The sequence below is a fragment of the Protomyctophum bolini genome (assembly GCF_963924005.1).
Source record: "Protomyctophum bolini genome assembly, chromosome: 11".
NCBI lineage: Eukaryota > Metazoa > Chordata > Actinopteri > Myctophiformes > Myctophidae > Protomyctophum > Protomyctophum bolini.
This window is the reverse complement of record NC_137872.1, coordinates 10,835,644-10,854,508: the sequence shown is the minus strand read 5'-3', so window position 1 is coordinate 10,854,508 and position 18,865 is coordinate 10,835,644. Positions and strand designations below refer to the sequence as shown.

General features: G+C 44.6%; 1 protein-coding gene across 5 annotated transcripts in view; it reads left to right on the top strand.

Annotated features, from left to right (window-relative positions):
• Window positions 1-16,809, top strand: part of LOC308324742 (ubiquitin carboxyl-terminal hydrolase 22) — a gene marked incomplete at its 3' end in the record, with an annotated part of 42,883 nt that extends 26,074 nt beyond the window's left edge. For 2 of the 5 annotated variants that reach the window (XM_080776989.1, XM_080776987.1), the window contains 8 exons: window positions 3,169-3,328; window positions 4,957-5,059; window positions 7,468-7,626; window positions 10,403-10,529; window positions 11,684-11,775; window positions 12,225-12,287; window positions 13,063-13,212; window positions 14,153-16,809. In XM_080776989.1, the coding sequence (XP_080633115.1) occupies window positions 3,169-3,328; window positions 4,957-5,059; window positions 7,468-7,626; window positions 10,403-10,529; window positions 11,684-11,775; window positions 12,225-12,287; window positions 13,063-13,212; window positions 14,153-14,195 (897 nt within the window). Of the gene's footprint in view, window positions 1-3,168; window positions 3,329-4,953; window positions 5,060-7,467; window positions 7,627-10,402; window positions 10,530-11,683; window positions 11,776-12,224; window positions 12,288-13,062; window positions 13,217-14,152 lie in introns of those variants that run through there. The other 3 variants (XM_080776988.1, XM_080776986.1, XM_080776990.1) reach the window with 2 other exon arrangements.
• Between the last annotated feature and the right edge of the window lie 2,056 nt (window positions 16,810-18,865).

Here is an 18,865-nt window from a genome sequence, read left to right as displayed (position 1 = left end):
CATGTACAGTATATGTTCTATCTTCTATACATAGATAGCTAGCTCGCTAGCTAACCTAACATTACTTAAAATGTTATAACCAGGACAGGAGACAGATCATATGATTGGAATGTTCATATGGGTTGTAAAACAATTTGAAACCATCTGGGTGTCTGTGTTTGCGGATATACACAGTAAAATCACGACTGTTAATTTAACTCTGAGCGTGTACAAATATACACAAATGGACCCCATACATCCACACACAAAGGGGAAGCATGTGGCTCCGGTTATAACCCAATGCATGTTCTGCCAACATTTGTCAGATTTCCCCTCAATAAAATATAGAATGTAACCCACTGCAGAAGGCTGAGTCACTATTGCGCTCTTTTGTCGAGTCTAGGGCAGGGAGCGAGAATAAGAAAAAATATAAAAATATACCTGGAAGGAAAGAATGGATAAATGACAAGATTTTATATTCTTTGTTGAACTAGAATCAGGTCAATTTAGAGCATAATGCAACAATCAGGCATTTCGGTTGGTATTGGAATCTAAGGGCCTCTTGACCTCATGTCCTATGCCAGTTCATGTATGTGGGAGTGTAATTGATTCTATTTGACCACTTTCCTCTTCTCAATCGCTTTCTCCACACTCTCCTCGGTAAAGACATTTTAAATGCAACAAACTCCTTCTTGGTCCTGAATATTATGTAATGGCTGCCTTGGTGCCTTTTTACTACTCCCACACTGCCTCGCTTTCTTTCCTCTCTTACCTTCTCGTTTCCGTGTACACACACACACACACACACACACACACACACACACACACACAATACCTAAATATTGTCGTTGTCTGGGCGGAAACCGTTCTGTTGTCACGGAAACGGTCGACGGCGTGACGTTAAGTCACGTCGTCACGTCACCCTATAAAGTATGGCACACAGATGATTAACCCATTCTGACCTGAGATCAGATTCATACGAGGTTTCCACTGGACACACACTGGTCTGATTAACCCATTCTGACCTGAGATCAGATTAAAAAAATGTCACAGTAGTTCTTCGATTTTTCAAAAATAGCAGACCTACAAGCTCGTAGTGCGCCACTCGGTGGCGCGCTATGAGCTTGTAGATCTGCTATTTTTCAATAGCTAAAGCATGACATGATGATATCACCAAAATGGGTTCCCGGTCAGAATGGGTTAAGAATATAATAATACTACAGGTAAATATATCATACAGTAAGTATCCTATATTGTGAGTAAGTATTTGGAATAATAAGAAGGAGGTACCTAGCTAAAACACTGGGCTCAAGTTACTAACTATTCCCAACTCCCTCCCCCCCCCAACGCCTATAAGGCAAGATACTATAAGACCTCCTCAAACGGAGCCTCTTATACAGCCCACTGACAGCTCCCTGTGAGTACAGGAAATCTGTTACAGTTGCCTTTTTATTGTTATAAAAATAAATCATTCAATAAAATAGTGAAAATAGCTGATCTATAAGCTCACAATATGTTTCGATTGTAGATTGGCTATTTCCAGTACCTTTTGTGTGACACTCTTGTATGATGAAGATGGGCATTCATTTCCAAACGACAAAAACAAAACATGGCGATATAAGATTTCTGCCTGACTGCACCCCTATATATAATATATATCTATAGAGAGATAGATAGACGTGTTGTGCAGTAATGTGTTGAAACATCAATGATAGCCTGAGCTCACACTGATCAGTCACCTCACGGGGCTCCACTCCTGTCTCAACTGGCTGAGCCGCAGTAATTTACCCTTCATCATCCAAGCAGGCAGTCATTTTATTGAGTGTTCAGCTCTTGACTGGGGTGGACAATGTTGGGGTCATTCCTAGGACAACGATCAAAAAGTCTTTGCAGAAAATACGTTGGCAAATCTGCCTCCTCAAACGAGACACAACCTTTGTTTTAATTGCAGAGCCCGTCCACACAGCGCTATGCCGTGTTTGCCAACACACTCTGTTAGAGTACCCGTTCTAATGGCATGGCTTGTTTGTGATCCCATACATTACGTCTTCTTAAACTGTTTATGGTGCCCTGCTCCACGCGTCTGTGTCCACAGAGACACAGTGTGTGCGTGCACAACTAAGTATGAATCAAGCATAACTACAACCAAACCCCTAAACCTAACTTCTAAATGACTAACCCTAATCCCACCCTGTCTATTTCTCAGATTCTGCTATACTTGTGGGGACATTTGGCCCTCACAAGTATAGCAATACAAGTGCGCGGGCACACACGCACACAAACGCCCGCACACACCCCTCTTTCATGGCGGATGAGGTGTGTCCCACTTTGATCAGCGACGCTCTCCCCTCCTATCCCCGTCTTGCAGTGTCTTTGGTATGTCATCCTTGCACAAGACCAAAGAGTCTGTAAGCTCCAGGATTGACAGTCAATGTGGGTTTTCCTAACTATCAAACTTGGCAGAGAATGGCGGTGATTAAAGGTGTGTGGTGTGTGTGTGTGCGCGCAACATGCGATTGCACATTCCTGCGCTCAAGGGTGACAGAATTGAACGTGCTCTCCCGCTAATGGCCCGTGGCTGGCTGGCGGCTGCGCAGGAGCATCAGCACCCGCCCAGCTCCTGCACTCTGCTTGTCTCCTCTGCACATCTCCCGACCCTGACCTGAATTGTCACTCATTCTCATCTCCATGGCAACCCCAATACTCTTCAGGCGCCACAGATGGATGCTCTCGCTCCATTCCCTTCGCATTTCACTTTGCATTCTCCTACGAAAATCGCAGGTTTTTGGGCAAGTGACTTGAAGTATAAACGAGCCTTTAGCGGGTTTATAGCCTGATTTATACTTGGTTTATACGATAGTGTCCTGTGCCCAAAATAGCCTGCAAGCAAGAGTTGAGCTCATGGATCAGCTTTCTTTGGGTGGAAGGAACACACTCTGGGCATAGTAGAAAAGGAGTTGTGTAATAAACGTCAGCGGTTAAGGTTCAGGCGTTGTGTTGTAGCGGATAAAGTGACGAATAAAGCTCCATCTGTGATTCTGACGGCAATATAGAAAGCCACCGTTACCACCAGTAACACCTGGGGGGGAAAATAGGCTAACCCACCTCCTCTCATCATCGTCCTGTTCTACCATTCACCCCTTTCTCTCTCTCTCTCTCTTTCTCTCTCCCTCGCTTGTTTCCCTCCAGTTCTACTCGGGCCACCGTTCGCCCCACATTCCCTTCCGGCTGCTGCACCTGGTGTGGACCCACGCACGCCACCTAGCCGGCTACGAGCAGCAGGACGCCCACGAGTTCCTCATCGCAGCGCTGGACGTGCTGCATCGGCACTGCAAAGGGGACACCACCCGTAAGCTTCACCTCTTCAACCTCCTCCCGCATTTACCCCATCAGAAAAGTCCATAGCGTGCTTGTGCAGTGCTGACCAATCGTAGGCGCAAGCTTAAAGCCATAATTTCTCTTGGAAGCACATAGCAGCGGACCGTCCGCTCCCACAATCACAGCAAGTTCCACTTAAACCCTATATGCACATTGACTGGGGTACCCCAGACGTCTCCTCCTTTATTCCCTCTACACAAAACCTCTCAAATACGGACGCTATAGTTAATTTAATGAAATAATAATTTAATATGATTTTCTTGCAATATTCTTTATAATCTGGCCAGCGCCTGATGGAGGGGAAAGGAACTGGTCGGAATAACGTGTTCCTTCCACGTGCTATGTCCGGCCGGGGAAACTCTCCCCTGTCAGGTGAAAAGAGGCAGCTTGGACTCCTCATGTATAGAAGGAAGCATGAGGGCAGTCCGCTCCTCCCCTCCCCCCCCCCCCCAGGTTGGCAGAGGAAGTGTAGCGCCCAGGATTACATTCGATAATTGACACTGGGTGAAAAATCGTGGGATAAAAATTATAAAAGATAATGTCCTCCAGTATTGAAGGAAGTCAAGCCACATCGCACTAGGGAGAGGTTGATGGAGGATGTGCAATATTAATTTACTTTTGTCCAGAGCACCTTCTCATATTTGTCCAACAAAACTGTTGGCAGAGGCTCTGTCATCTTCAGGAAGTTGACACCGTGACAAGTCCCACAACCTAATATGAGTGTGTCACTGTCTGTCGGAGGAGCAAGTCTTTTCCCTAAGCTAAAAAGAGCCTTAGCTGGTGTCTAAACACAAAAATAAATAATTCCATGCGGGGTATGCACATGACATCGGCATCATACACTGAAGTTATGAAGGACAAAACTACTTTCTGGCCTTGACAGCCAATACATCCAAACAGAAAAGTCCTATCTGATTGCATTAAACAACGTTAAACTCACTTTGCCACTGTATTTGCCACTCACTTTATGCATGCCCATACCCTCTATAGTACACTCTGAGTCTGTGTGTATATATTCCATGTGTATGTATACAGTATACACACTAAGTATATAAATGTAATCTATATTTTCATTGATTGAATTGTGTGTCCTCCACATGACTAACGAATTGCAAGGGAAACCTAGAAGATGTATCATGGTGACACACGCCAGATTTGATTGGATACATGGAACTTGTATGCTTGTACCCCCCCTCCTCCACACACACACACACACACACACACACACACACACACCTGCGCATAGTGCACAGCACCATTACATCAGCTTGGAGACAACACTGAAGGAGACTGACAAAAGCATATACCAAGGGGACAGCAATGCAAGCAGTGTGGGGAATGTCAATTGGCATTGGCCCTGCCGCAGCAGCGCGGGAGCAGGCTGACTCACCCTCAGCCCCTGCAGTAAGACTTGAACTGATTGGATGAGAAGGTCCGGGCCAGTGTAGAAGTGCCAGACAGACTCCTCCACTGCGGGGGAAATTGTGAAAGGGAATTGTGGAAAGTGAGAAAGAGATGAGAGAGTCTTAACAGAGGCGCTAACGAGGTCTGTTTAATTGAGTGTGTTATTGGTGTGTATTTCTCTCTGCTCGCCAGGAGACGACAACGGGAAGAAGGCCAACAATCCAAACCACTGTAACTGCATCATTGACCAAATCTTCACTGGGGGCCTGCAATCAGATGTCACTTGTCAAGTTTGCCAGTAAGTGTTTGTGGCAATCAGATGTCACGTGTGTGTGTGTGTGTGTGTGTGTGTGTGTGTGTGTGTGTGTGTCCTATAGCGAGTAGAAATGCCTGGGGTGGCTGAAATAAAGGGCCATATTTTATATTTGATGCCTATTCAGCTCATTTTATATTGGATGCCTATTAAGCTTGACCGAGTGAGCAGCACAGAAGCACTTCCCCGTGCCCTAGTTTGCGTTCCCTCTCTCTCTCTCTCTCTTCTAACCATTCCTCCACCACTCCCCTGGTCCTCTGGTCGTTGTGCTGCGGTGGAGTTGATCGGTGTGGTCACCACCCCTCCTCCCAGAGTCTGTGGACCGGAGCCACTGCCCGCGTCTTCTCCAAGCGCTCCCTTATTTAATCCATTTAGGACGGGAACGCATCTGTGTCGCTTTAGCGTTGAACCCACTTTAACCATTATTTTAAACTTTGAAAAAATAGCAGGTCTACAAGCTCGTAGTGCGGCACTCTGTGCTATTTTTGAAAAATAGTGAAAAGGTGTGCAAATCTTTTGCACACTTTTGAGAACCCTGACATAGAAACATAGGTTTTTCTGAAAAGTGTCATGATTTAGAAGACATTTTGTAGAATCTGGACTCAGTCCTAAATGGGTTAAAGGGCTGGTCCCCATGGAACCGCTGGAAGGGGGGGTTGTCTAGACGGCAGCCTGCCCTGCCCCGTAGAGCTGTCCTGTCATATTAGCACTAGCACGCTGCACTGAACTGAAAAAGCATCTCGCCCTGACTAGCGCTACCTGGCAAACCCAATAATCACTTATCATCTTCTTTCCTATGTGGCACACAACCCTAATGCAGACAGCGAGCTATAATGCGGAGGGTTGTTCGCAGTTCACAGTCAAATCCTCCGTTTTAGAATTCACAAATGTAACCATAAGGGTCCATTTGGTTACATGTGTGGCCTCTCAGAGTTACGAATGGATAAATGAGCAGTGAGGATTTAACTGTAGGATTCTGGGAGAAGGTCTTACATCAACCTTAAAGGCACATTTTGCTTTGGATGAGTTACAAACGGATAAATGAACGCTGAGGATTTCAGCCTGTGGGCCTGTCTACCGCACACGGATCGTACCAGTGTGGAATAGTGAATCAAGACTATACATAATTGATGTTGGCTGCAGGATATGTAAGGGTCAAGCCTGGTGGAAGATGGAGTAGTCATCCCACAGGTCCTTCCTGAGAACAGCTCACACTGGGTCAATACCTTAGAGTATATATGAATAGAGACGCCACCGCATTTCTCCTCCCATCCACTTGCATTACGTTGCTCTAAAGCGCGTGAGGCGATTTCACTCGTTCGCATTCTGGGATGGATTGGGCCCAAACACATGAACGCGCTGCCGTTGACTATCATTGCACACGTTCACGTTCGTTCACATGTGAAACGGCGTCATCATGAACGTGCGCAATGATGGTCAACGGACCAGCACGTTCATGTGTTTGGGCCAGCATTGCAATACCAAATTCGGCCACTATGTCCATTTCGTCTCTGGGTTTCCTCCGGGTGCCATCTCTATTCATATATATACTCTTAAGGTCAATACAGCAGGGCTGGCTCTCCCGACATCTACAGTACCGTTCCTTATTGGCCACTTGCTGGTAGCTGTAGGAACTGTAGTAGCATGACTCCTCCTATCCAGTGGTTCTCAAAGTGGGGTCCGGGCATCCTTAAATGGTTTCCGGTGGTCCTCTGTAAAATGACTTCATATGGCATCAGTTTAACCACTTTAAACCTATATAAATGGCTGATCTACAAGCTCACACAGTCATTTACGAAGAAATGGTTTGATATTTTTGAAACATTTTAACAACTCAAATCTTGTATAGGGGGTCCCTGGCGCAAAAATATTTCCTGCCGGTGGTCCGCGGCCAAATACATGAAAATACAATGAAAATGTTCATGTCCATGACATGAAAACGTTTAAGAGCCACTGATCTAATCCAAGCTAGTGTTGCATGAGAGCTCTTCATTGAATTGCAAATTGCAGAACGGTGTGTATTATGTGCAAACGCACACTCTTTCTGTTCCGACTCAAACATAAACACCATCTGAATGCAGAGGGACCAGTATGCATTTAATCCTATGTATTGCTACCTCTGTCATCATCCTTTCTTCATGATTGCTAATGCGTGACACACGAGCAAGCATGCACGCTAGTCTATTTCTACCACATAGCCATGCTTCTTGCCAGCGTCTGGGGAAGGACTAGGCGCTCGAAATGTCACCCAATGTCAAACAATATAATAAATAACAATGGGAGCATGATGATCGTGTGTGTGCGTGTGTGTGTGTGTGTGTGTGTGTGTGTGTGTGGCTGTGCGCCTTTTGAAAACCTTGTTTTCTTTTTTTTACCCTCCCCCCTTTCTCTAGTGGCGTTTCCACGACGATAGACCCGTTTTGGGATATCAGCCTGGACCTGCCGGGCTCGTCCACACCCTTCTGGCCGCTCAGCCCCGGAGGGGACGGCAGCACGGTCAACGGAGAGAGCCACCTCTCTGGGTCCACCACACTCACAGACTGCCTGCGCAGGTAACTAACCACCCCAACCACACTCCCAGACTGCCTGCGCAGGTAACTAACCACCCCAACCACACTCGGACTGCCTGCGCAGGTAACTAACCACCCCAACCACACTCAAAGACTGCCTGCGCAGGTAACTAACCACCCCAACCACGCTCAGACTGCCTGCGCAGGTAACTAACCACCCCTTCAGGCCGGGGAAAGCATTGCTGTCTTTTTTTTCCTTTTTGTTTTGGTTTAACCCATTTAGACCTGAACATTCACTTTGAAAGAATATATATATCGATTTGCGCCACATTTTTACGATTTTTCAAAAATAGCAGACCTACAAGCTCGTAGCTCTGCTATTTTTCAATAGCTAAATTATAACATAATGTTTAAGACACGAAAAAGGGTTCCCGCCCAAAATGGGTTAATAAAGAAACCAAATTCCCTCCATCTCTTAGAGCTTGTTGAAGAATGTTGTGTTTTGTTCCTCAGTGATTTTTGTTTAAATCTGTTGTAGATCACTCTATATACACACATACATATATATATATATATATATATATACACACACAGTATATTATTTATTTTTTTCCCACCACTAACAGTGGATCATGCATTATCATCAGAATTCAGTAAAAAAAAAACGAGAAAAAAAACCCCGGCTACTGCAGATTTAGATCAGATTAGTTAGACCATGTAAAGCCTTGTAAATAGTAAGTAGTGCTAATAAATGCATGACAAATTCTGTATGGTACAGGGAGCCAAGTGTGGGATTAATTTGTTCAGCCGTTCTTGTCTCAGTAAGTACTCTGGCTGCAGCACTTTGGATGAGCTGGAGCTTTCCAACAGTCGTTTTGGGAAATTACAATAAAAAGGCCATTACGGTAATCTAAAATGTTGTGTATCTCCTCAAGTCTCGATCTCCACTTATATCTCCTGGTTTCGGTCTGTCTCTTTGCCTCTGCCAAAACCCAATGTGTTTTATGTAGTATCAATCAATGTGACAAGCAATTCACAGATCTCCAATTTGATATGCATTGGGTCACGGAATACGGATCCCCATTTCATAAAATATTTATCTCTAGGACCCAAATCTACAAACATTTTTGAGGGGCACTAGCCCCTCCTATATTCAGCTATTAGTATTAGTGTAGATCTTCGTCATATGTGTCTGAGCAAATCACTTGTTAGATTATGATGTATGATCACTTCACACGGGTGTGATTTTTATAGTTAGACATGATTAGGTCATCATCATAACCTTTATTTCAATTTGGAGTACAATTGAGCGGCAGGCCCTCATTCTCAATGTAGCCGAATACAGAACACAAATTCGCAATATTCAAATCAGCATTTTACAACAGCACTCTTAAATGTACAAATCGGAAAACATTGATGTGATTTTTAAGGACTTCTGGAGAGGAAGTCACTAGAACGGGTTTGATAGGTACTGTCTTGGATTCTGATCCAACATAGAGCAAATGTAACGGGGGGGACCATTCCTGAGATGGCTTTGAAAATTAATAAATACCAGTGCTTCTCACGCCTCTCGGACAGAAGATAAGCCTGCATTCCCATAGAGTACAATAATGGGTACCGTAACGGTCACCAGTGACCCATCTTGGGGCAGAATGGTACACCGTGTAGCGAGGTCCAACATGGTCAGTCATGTGGTCGAGAATTCCTTTACTTATGTATGTATTTTAGGACGGTATTAAAACTATTATTAAAACTCTAAGTACCTTATCTTATATGATGACGTTTTAGTTGTGCATGTAATGTTGGTGAAGATTAACGACTGTCCTTTAGCTGGGGATCCCCCTGAGCCATGCATTGAGAACCACCATTAGTAATTGGATTGTGCTGGCTGTATGAATGGGAATCATCTTGGCCGTCACTGTTGTATGTTGGGACAAAGGGGTCCCCACGCTCTGTCAATTCCCTCTATCTGGTATCTCTCTCTCTACCTCTCCAACCTTGATCGGCCTCTTCTCTGGTTGAATGTATTCTATGCCTCCATTCTTTTCTGTTATCCCTGGATCTCCTCTCCTAACATCCTCGGGTGGGAAGATGCAGGTGTGACCTCTCCCGCTTTCTGCCTCCACCTCTTCGTGTTCACAATCTCTTTCCTTTTCGTCCTTCTCATTTCATTTCATTCCCTCTCCATCCCCACTCTACGTCCCGGCAGCACCCCACCCTACCCCTACCCCGGTGCCCTCACTTTCCAGTCCACCTCCCTTTTCCTCCATACTTTTTTTCTTTTTTGCTGCAGCCCCCTCGCACACCCCTTAGTTGCTGCAGCGCACGTCTCTTAAAGGCACAGGCAGGACTGATGGGTGCTGTTGCCGTGGAGATAGAGGCACTGGTATCACCAGCATGTCTGTGGGTTGGTTGGGCGCACTGAGAGACAAACGGACCGTGTGAGTGAGTGAGTGAGTGCACCAGAAAGCACTCGTCAGGCAGGCTCAGACTGTTGCTTCTGATTACATTCTAACACTTACTCGTGTCACACTGGCGTGTTGCTCTTATACACATGAACATGAATTCATTTTGTCTCTTTATTTAATGTTTACACTTGGCTCTTTCCCTCTATACGAGGAACGCTTCATTTATAATCCGCCCTATGACTGTGTCGCACGCCAAAAATAGAATATCTATAGCTTGCGGCGCTTCACACCACGACACGCTGTGAGCTTGTCTATCGGTTATTTTTGGTGTGCTTCTGCCCTCTTATGTCCCACCTCCCTCACTAATGCTCTCTCTCTCTCCCTCCCTCCTCTCTCCCCTCGCGCTGCAGGTTTACACGGCCTGAGCATCTAGGCAGCAGTGCCAAAATCAAATGCGGTGGTTGCCATAGTTACCAGGAGTCCACCAAACAGCTGACTATGAAGAAGCTCCCCATCGTAGCGTGTTTCCATCTAAAAGTGAGTGAGTCACACCCACGCTGCTGGTTCACATGATTGGCCCCGCAGACAGCTACACTTTGATGCTCCAAGAAGATGTGTATGCATGTGCACACACACACACACACACACACACCTGCTTTCGGGCAGAAACCTTGTATATCCATATTTCGTTTTCGTAAATAAATGCTCTATTTTGTCATACTACAACAGTGTCACACCAAAGTAGCAAACATAGCCGATCTACAAGCTCACACCGTGTCGCCATTTGTGTGCTTGTAGAATGGCAATTTGTTTTTAGTTTTTCTGTGTGAAAGTGGCGCAGCCTGTGTCTTTATAAATATTGAACCAAAAGTATTAACAAGAGCTTGTGATTGAATAATTTGATCCATCGGAACAACAGGTTATTATTTCTTTCCATTTCCTGCAAAATAAACCGGTTTGGACGTGCAAGGTTTTGCCCATCAGTCACGACATGCATGCATAATTCCCTTTGCTGGTGCAAGGATTACTACAGTCCCTTCTCCTCCACGCCTCTCATGAGCCCCGGCGATGGGATGGTAGCGCGTTGCGCAGTCCTCCTCCGTTGCCCCATGTTTTATTTAGCATTCGGTATTGCGATCCTTCCTATAATCTATTAATGATATTCATGGGAACAGGCTGTGAGCGCATCGTCTTTAGATTGATCCGTGCCTGTTAGCGTCTTGTCTTTCACTGTCTGAATGTGTGAGTTGACGACGAGGGTCAACGAGGTGCATCGCCGCTTTTTCTCTCCATCCTTTATTGTTATTTGAAAGGCGACACAGTAAGGACATCGTGAAGTGCATATTTAATATCCCCCTTTTTAGCTTGAACATGCCTCCCTCATATAATCAAACTGCACTCGGACGAAAATACAGTGCTGGACAGTGGCCTGGCCTGAGGGTAGCTACCCTGCCTAACTATCCCTTTCACTCTCTGTACACACAACATTGCAGCGTTAAGGAGGTGAAATCAACATGAGCCTAGTTTGTTTTAATTCTGTAAGAAGATAAATCCGATTGATGACTCCCATGAAGTATTTTTTTACATGAGTAAAATGACAAGAATAAGTGTTGTTCTGCCACAAATTATTGGCACGAGAAAACGTGAGAAATTATGTACAACTAAAGGTGTGTAATGCTCTCTGTCTCCAGCGTTTTGAGCACTCTGCTAAACTGCGGCGGAAGATCACTACCTACGTCTCCTTCCCTCTAGAGTTGGACATGACCCCCTTCATGGCCTCCAGGTGAGCTATCGATGACGGATGTTAAATGTTGGTTTTTCTTCCTATCCAGCGGCTACATCACATAAAGCTACGTTCAAAGTCCATCTGATGACGAATATTTCGCCATTTAACTTCTAATCCTAGTATTCGGTTGGCCAGTATAAATGTGGCTCTGCATGATTTCCCCATGTTTTGTGCATAATACAGTATGAGCATGAGAGATGATGCTCTTCACTGGAGTAACCAAACGCACACCAAATATTTGCTGTGGGTTGAGCGAGCAGCAGTGCTGCCCCACCCACCCCTGCATGTAGCATCCATTGGCCTCCATGGGCCTGCCTGTACAGGTGTCAGAGACGATACACTCCTGCCACCTTGTGGTGCAGTAATGTGCCTGCATAGCCATTCAGCAATTGCAATGGGTTGGTTTACGTCGTGTGGTTTTATTTTTCCAATCTTGTCTCCCACAGTAAAGAGAGCAGAATGAATGGGCAGTATCAACAGACGGTAGATGTTCTAAACAACGACAATAAGTAAGTACCTTTTAGACACATCCGTTAGTGATCATGATAATGTGGTGATAATATCATTGTCAGCCATTAAGCCATCACAGTAATAACACTCTTCTTGATTGATTCTTTAATAATTGTTTCCATTTTTGCACCCACTAATGACCTGGAGCAATCCTGCTGTGATTTTCCCCAAATGAAATCAATTTAAAGCGCATTAAAAGCTGCTTGGTTTCTCCTCCAACGGGGCACTTTTACAATAGCTTTCATTTTCCAGGACATTTACCAGGGCTTTGCAGTCTAATAACATTGGTAATTTCTTTGCCCATGGCATTGGCCCATTTGTGTCATTTTGACAAGACTTGCCTTTTACTTGGCATCATGTGATTTTTTACTATAGCATTCTTCCCCCTCTCCTCTGTGTGGACTTTTGAACCTCACTTGTGGATTGTGGCAATGGTTGAAATAAGTCCAGGATTGTTATTGTTGTATTACATTGTGTTTAACCCATTTTGGGCGGGAACCCCATTTTGTGTTATCATTATGTTATGCTTTAGCTATTGAAAAATAGCAGATCTATAAGCTCATAGCGCGCCACCGAGTGGCGTGCTACGAGCTTCTAGGTCTGCTATTTTTGAAAAATCGAAGAACGACTGACAAACATAGCTTTTTCAGAAAACTGTCATTTTCAAACAGACATTGTTAGAATCTGATCTCAGGTCAGAATGGGTTAAATTGTTTTTGAGCTCTTCTCGTGTAAACCAAACCCCAATCACCCTCCATGATGTTGCATTGCCAGGTATTCCTTGTTTGCGGTGGTGAACCATCAAGGCACACTGGAAAGTGGCCACTACACCAGCTTCATCCGCCAGCACAAGGACCAGTGGTTCAAATGTGATGACGCCATCATCACCAAGGCCAGTATCAAGGACGTCCTGGATAGCGAAGGGTAAGATGACCAGACACGGAGATATGAAACAGTTGACAGTTGATGTTGAGGGATAATAAAAGGCAACTGGGTGGTGCTAGGGTAAAGTTACCTCTGTCACTGTAGAGACTGTGGTTTGAATCTTCCACGCTGCATCCAGCCTGGCTGGAAATGAACACAATGAGCTCTACGCACACAGAATAACTCTTCTTACTTCCGGGCCCCTTCCCTACTGCGAGCATGGTTCCTTCCTCTGGTTGAGTACAGAGTGACGTAGAGGGTCCGCTGTGACTGGCCAGTCGCTGTGATTGACAGCCTACACCTAAACCTAACCTCAGTAAAACTATACCTAAACCTAACCTCAGTAAAAACTAAACGCAGTGGCTGGGGGCGTTTCCAAGAACCCGGAAGAACGACGGAATCCCCGGAAGATCCCCTCCTCGCTTCCCTACTTCCTTCACAGGTGTTACTGATGATACAAATTAAGGCTCTGTTCCATTTAGATTACAGTGGTTCTCAAACTTTTTAATTTCAAGGACCCCCCATAACTCTGACGGTGTACAAATGGAACCCTTTACATGTTTTAATAGCGGGCGACAGCCAGATGAATTTTCTGGAAGTGCATTATTTGTCTATGGACCGGCGACTACCAGCGATAGCGAAAAGTGGGCGGGGGATCGTCGCCTGAAAATATACAAATAATAAAAAAATTCGGGTGATGGCGGTTTGGGATTGGTCATGCTGCCTGTTCGGCAGGGAGCAGAGTTGGTTAGGATAGCATGTTCCTCCACTTGTGTTATGTCCTCTTGATGAAACGCCTCTCTGTCAGATGGAAAGACGCGGGCGGGCAGCTGTTGGCATCACATGGGGACTGCATGGGGGAAGAGACAAATTATATTAACGATTGACCATAAAAAAAACGATTCTAAGTGGCTTTTCTTCTTCTTCCTGTTCTTTGTAGGTATCTGTTATTCTATCACAAACAGTTTCTTGAATACGAGTAGCCTTACCCAGCAACCGGTGACCGCAGATAACCCAACGCTCATCGCGAGAAAGAATCCCAAGCGACTCGGGACGAGACGACAAAACACACAAACCTACTTGAAACTCTCTTTGACTTACACCGGTCTGACCCCTCAGTCAGTCTCTGCCCACCCACCCACCCACCCACCTCAGGACGGTGAGTCGATGAGAATAAAACAGACTGGTGAAATCATGCAACCTTTCAAAACAAACGACAACGAAGCACTGAGCTACTTCTCGGCATCTACTTGACAAAACTGAACATGAGGAAGAGGGAAAGAGAAAGAGTTGGACGTGTTCAGTTCCAGGCATGTACAGTGTGGTGTGTGTGTGAGAGGGGTTCCCTTTCACTCTCTCTCTTTCTCTCTCTTTCTACCTGTATATCTCTCTCCGTCTGCTGCAGGGGGGCGGGTTCTAAGCGTATGACTGACGGTCCTCTGGATTGGGCACATCTGGATTTTGACAGTATTCTGATCTTTGTTTCTGCCCCTCTCCCTACACGCACGCGTGGCTCGCGCACACTCACACACACACACACACACACACGCGCGCATGCATAAACACAGACATGCATAAACACTCTCTCTCACACATTTCTCTCCCATGGTGCTCTTGTTTCAAATGACCAAGCATTTAACTTATCATGATGGGGGGGACTGTTGGTCGTCATATGCATACGGAACTGAATGCAAAAGAAGAAAAAAAAAAGAAAAAGAAGAAAAAGACGAAATCAAGGTGTTATAAACTTTGAAAGGACATTTTTTTTTGTAACAGGTATGATTTATGATTCTTATCATTTGTGAATTTAGTTATGAAATACTGTATGAATCTAGTATACATCTATTTTTTAAGAGGACAAGGACACATGGGAGAGCTTGGATACGTCTATCTATGCCAGTTGCCGGGGAAGCGCTGCCATGGTAACTAAACGGACTTGGACCTGAGCGTGCCCGTGTTCCATTATTGTCTTTTGTTTTTTTTGTTTTTTACGTCTGAGTCGAGAGGGCAGGGAATTTCTATTTTTTTAGCAAGATTTTGAATTTTGGTTACCGTTACTTTCGGTGTCCACATGTCCTATATTTTGTTTTCTTTTTGTTGCAGTGCATTCATAATGTCCCTTTGTGTTGTCCTGGTACAGAAAAAGGATTTTTGTTTTTGTTTTCTTGGGGGGGAGGGGGGGTGGGGGGCGCGGCGTATTATTCTTGCATTCTTGTGAAATTGTCAGTATAAAGATAATATGGTTATAAAAATTGGCTCTCACTCTTTAGCTGTTGATGAACTGTTGTGAGCTGCGGGCTTCCTAGGGGCATTCTGGCAAAACACACTGTATGCATGGCCTTTAAGGCTGAGTTATACTTGAGTGTCGGCCCGCATCGAAAATAGACTATCTTAAAGCTCACGTGTGTGTCACAGTGCAACACATTGAGCTTGTAGATCTGCTGTTGTTGGTGCACGACACTGGCACACAACTCGAGTATTACTCAGGCTTTAGGATAAAGGTCCTGTACTGTGAGAACGCTGCAGACCATTCTCATAAATAAAAATAAAAAAAACACCTTGAATGCTCTGTGCAAATTGAAGCCCCCCATAACAACATAGCATGTGACAGACCCCCATGAATCTTACTCACCCTCAGTAATGCCTTCAGGCTTCCAGAAGAGGCCATGGTTTCCGTCTTAAGCCCAATTCATATTTCGATATATGACCGTGTCGCTTGATGAAATATTAATTGGGCTTCACGGTTTTTCCCATTGACCGTGATTTTTGGTACTGAGCCACAGTAAAGTCCTCAGTCTTAGTTTATCTATTCGTAAACGGCCGCCCAGACCAAGCACTATAACGATAATTATGTGAACATCCGCTTGAGTTTTAAAATGATATATTCATAGTTATCGTGCTTGGTGTGGACTGACTGTAGACGGCCCGTTACTCTTCTGAGGGAACAAACATTGGGGGAGGTCAAGGGGTGAGGTATTGAAGAGGGCAAAACAATTTGCACGTATGTGGGCACTGTGTGGCCACCGCTTGCCTCTGAATCCATCAGTGTTAACTTCTCCATGGCAACTGTGTGGCTGGCGGAGAGACCAGTGTGGCTCGTGGTGTTTGTCGCCTCTCTCTGCAGTGCAGTAAACCTCTGTTCAAGACAGTATGCTGTCTACAGTTTGATTATAGATAATACACATGCATACCAGGGTGTTGTGGTCTGTTTTATGTTTGAATATCACTGGTTGTGTATGTATACAAAAAAAAAGGATTAAAAGAACTAATGGAAAAAACTAAATCTATTCTACTCATGTATAAAATGAGAGGGCCTTTACCCATCACAAAGTAATGCCGCAACACCCGGTTGTTTAGCTGCTCTGTAATTGAAAACAAACATGCATATCCTCTGTGGGGTCTGCTGCTGAACCTCTTGAACCCTGAGCCACAGGGAAATAATGGTGGGGTTGGAACCATAGAATATTAAAAGAAGAAAAAAAAAAAATCACACACTTGGAATGGTTGCACCGAGGCTTTGATGTACTGTGGTGGACATTCAGGGATGCAGCTGAAACTAAAAGAAAGAGGACGGCTTCATTGTCCGTTTCAGTGATTAAACTCAGAACAAAACTGAATGTGTTTTCTGCGTCTTCTCTTTTTTTTTTTTTTTTTGGTAGTTTGGTAGTATATGTTCTCGGTTTCATTTCACTGTATATACCCGTAATCGTTATTGGATTTGGTTAACAGGAGTTAAATTAACATCTGTCCGCTCCTTGTCCTGAGTAGGGATGCAGATAACCAACATAAACAACACAAAATGTATGCTTACTAACAGATGAATATCGGTTAATGTCCCTTTATTTGCAGATACTGATATTGACCGTTAATGGCAAATATCAGCCAATACCGATGTGGCCGATACATTGGTGAATCCCTACTCGTGAGTGAAAGCAGTCATTGTACACACTACTGTACTTAACTTCTGAGTGATTGTGGATTCTGCATTTAACTGTGGCGCCACCAAGTGGGGCAAAGCAGGAAATGAGAGAGTGGGAGAAATGGTCCATTTGTATGTTTTCAGAGTTGAATGAACCTTCAGGATTTTTGTGTATTTACTTTGTTTTAGCAGAAATGACTTTCCATATAGCCCTAAGCCGTAAATCATTCAGACCCATTTCATAGTCCTAACAACCACTACTAGTGGTTTATTCAAATTGATAGTGTGCAAAACCTGACAGCACACCTTTCATTTGATAAACGGCATTGGGGAGGGGGGAGTGTCTACTTGACCTCACAGTTCAGTGGAGTGGTGGTGATTCCACCGAGGTTTATGCAACATGTTCCTGTTTTTACTGTGAGCTTATAGATCTGCTATACAGTGCAGTGTGTATTCATTGAGAGTGAGAGCTACACACACACACACACACACACACAGGCATCGTCAAAGGAGCATGTGAGGGGTTCTGTTAACATTCATTTTTTGTATTGAAAAGAAATGGCTTCAGTTGTTATGGTATTGTTAAGTTAAAGGACAAGTCTATCACATGCTGTATCTTACCAGTGAGCAAGACTTCACCATCTGTGAGATTACAGTCCAGGTGCTGGACTGACACAGCTAACTCCCTGGATGCGCTGTACAGCCAGAAGAGCCCCATCTGCAGACAGGCCGGCCCACTGCCCCTACTATGCCAAGTAGCACCATCCCAGCAGGACCCATCAAGAGGAAGATCAGATGCTTCCGACAAATCGTGCTACAATCAATGTCTGTCCAATGATGCTTTTTTCCCTACACCTGTTACACACTTTAGTTGAATCTACTTTAATTACTACTTGGTGGTACCTCGTATTACAACTTTTATCAGATGTTATAATTGAATTACCTTATATTGTATTCATGTATGAATTTTAAACAATTCTGGATGATTTGGGATATGGAATGCTGAACATGAACAAGCTGCAACCTTCACATTTTGCAATAACTTCCTCCTCTGGCCGCCCCCAGATGTCTTACAGAAATCTGCTCTGGCTACAAGCGAGGGCCGTCTGTGGTGTACAAGTCGAGGTGTCAGTCTTGTTCCTGCAATCTTCCCTCCGGAATACTTGGTGCTCTTTCCAGAATCCAGATGCCAGATTGGTCTCAACGATGAGGTTAAGGATTAACCTGGAGGTCCGGTGACTCAGCTCTGCACTTCTGTCGGCCCTGGAGGCTTGGTAGGTAAAAAGTGCCAACAGAAGTGATTAGCTAGGAGTTGGCTTTGGTGCCACTTATAGTGACTGAGCAATAAACTGTGTTCTGAATGAAGTACCATGGCTAACTGGCCTTCGGTGAGCGTGGAACACGACTCCAAGTGAGGGAGCAGTTTTTTGGGGTGCTACTCTGAATTGGGCGGTAAGGAAGGCTACATTGACCTTGACCTTCATGGGTGCAAATAAACTATTCTTTCAGTTATCAACTTATCACACACACAAATACATTATATTCCTTAGTGTATTACAATTCTGCTGAATGTGCTCTTAGAAGTTTGCTCAATGCAATCAATCAAGCACCTTATCTTCCCTCAACTCCATGTTCACTCTCTGTTAGAGTTGGGGTTGGGTTAGATCTGAGATTTGCTCCCAATTATGGCTTCACACGCACACATTTCCATATCAACTCACATTTAGCACAGTC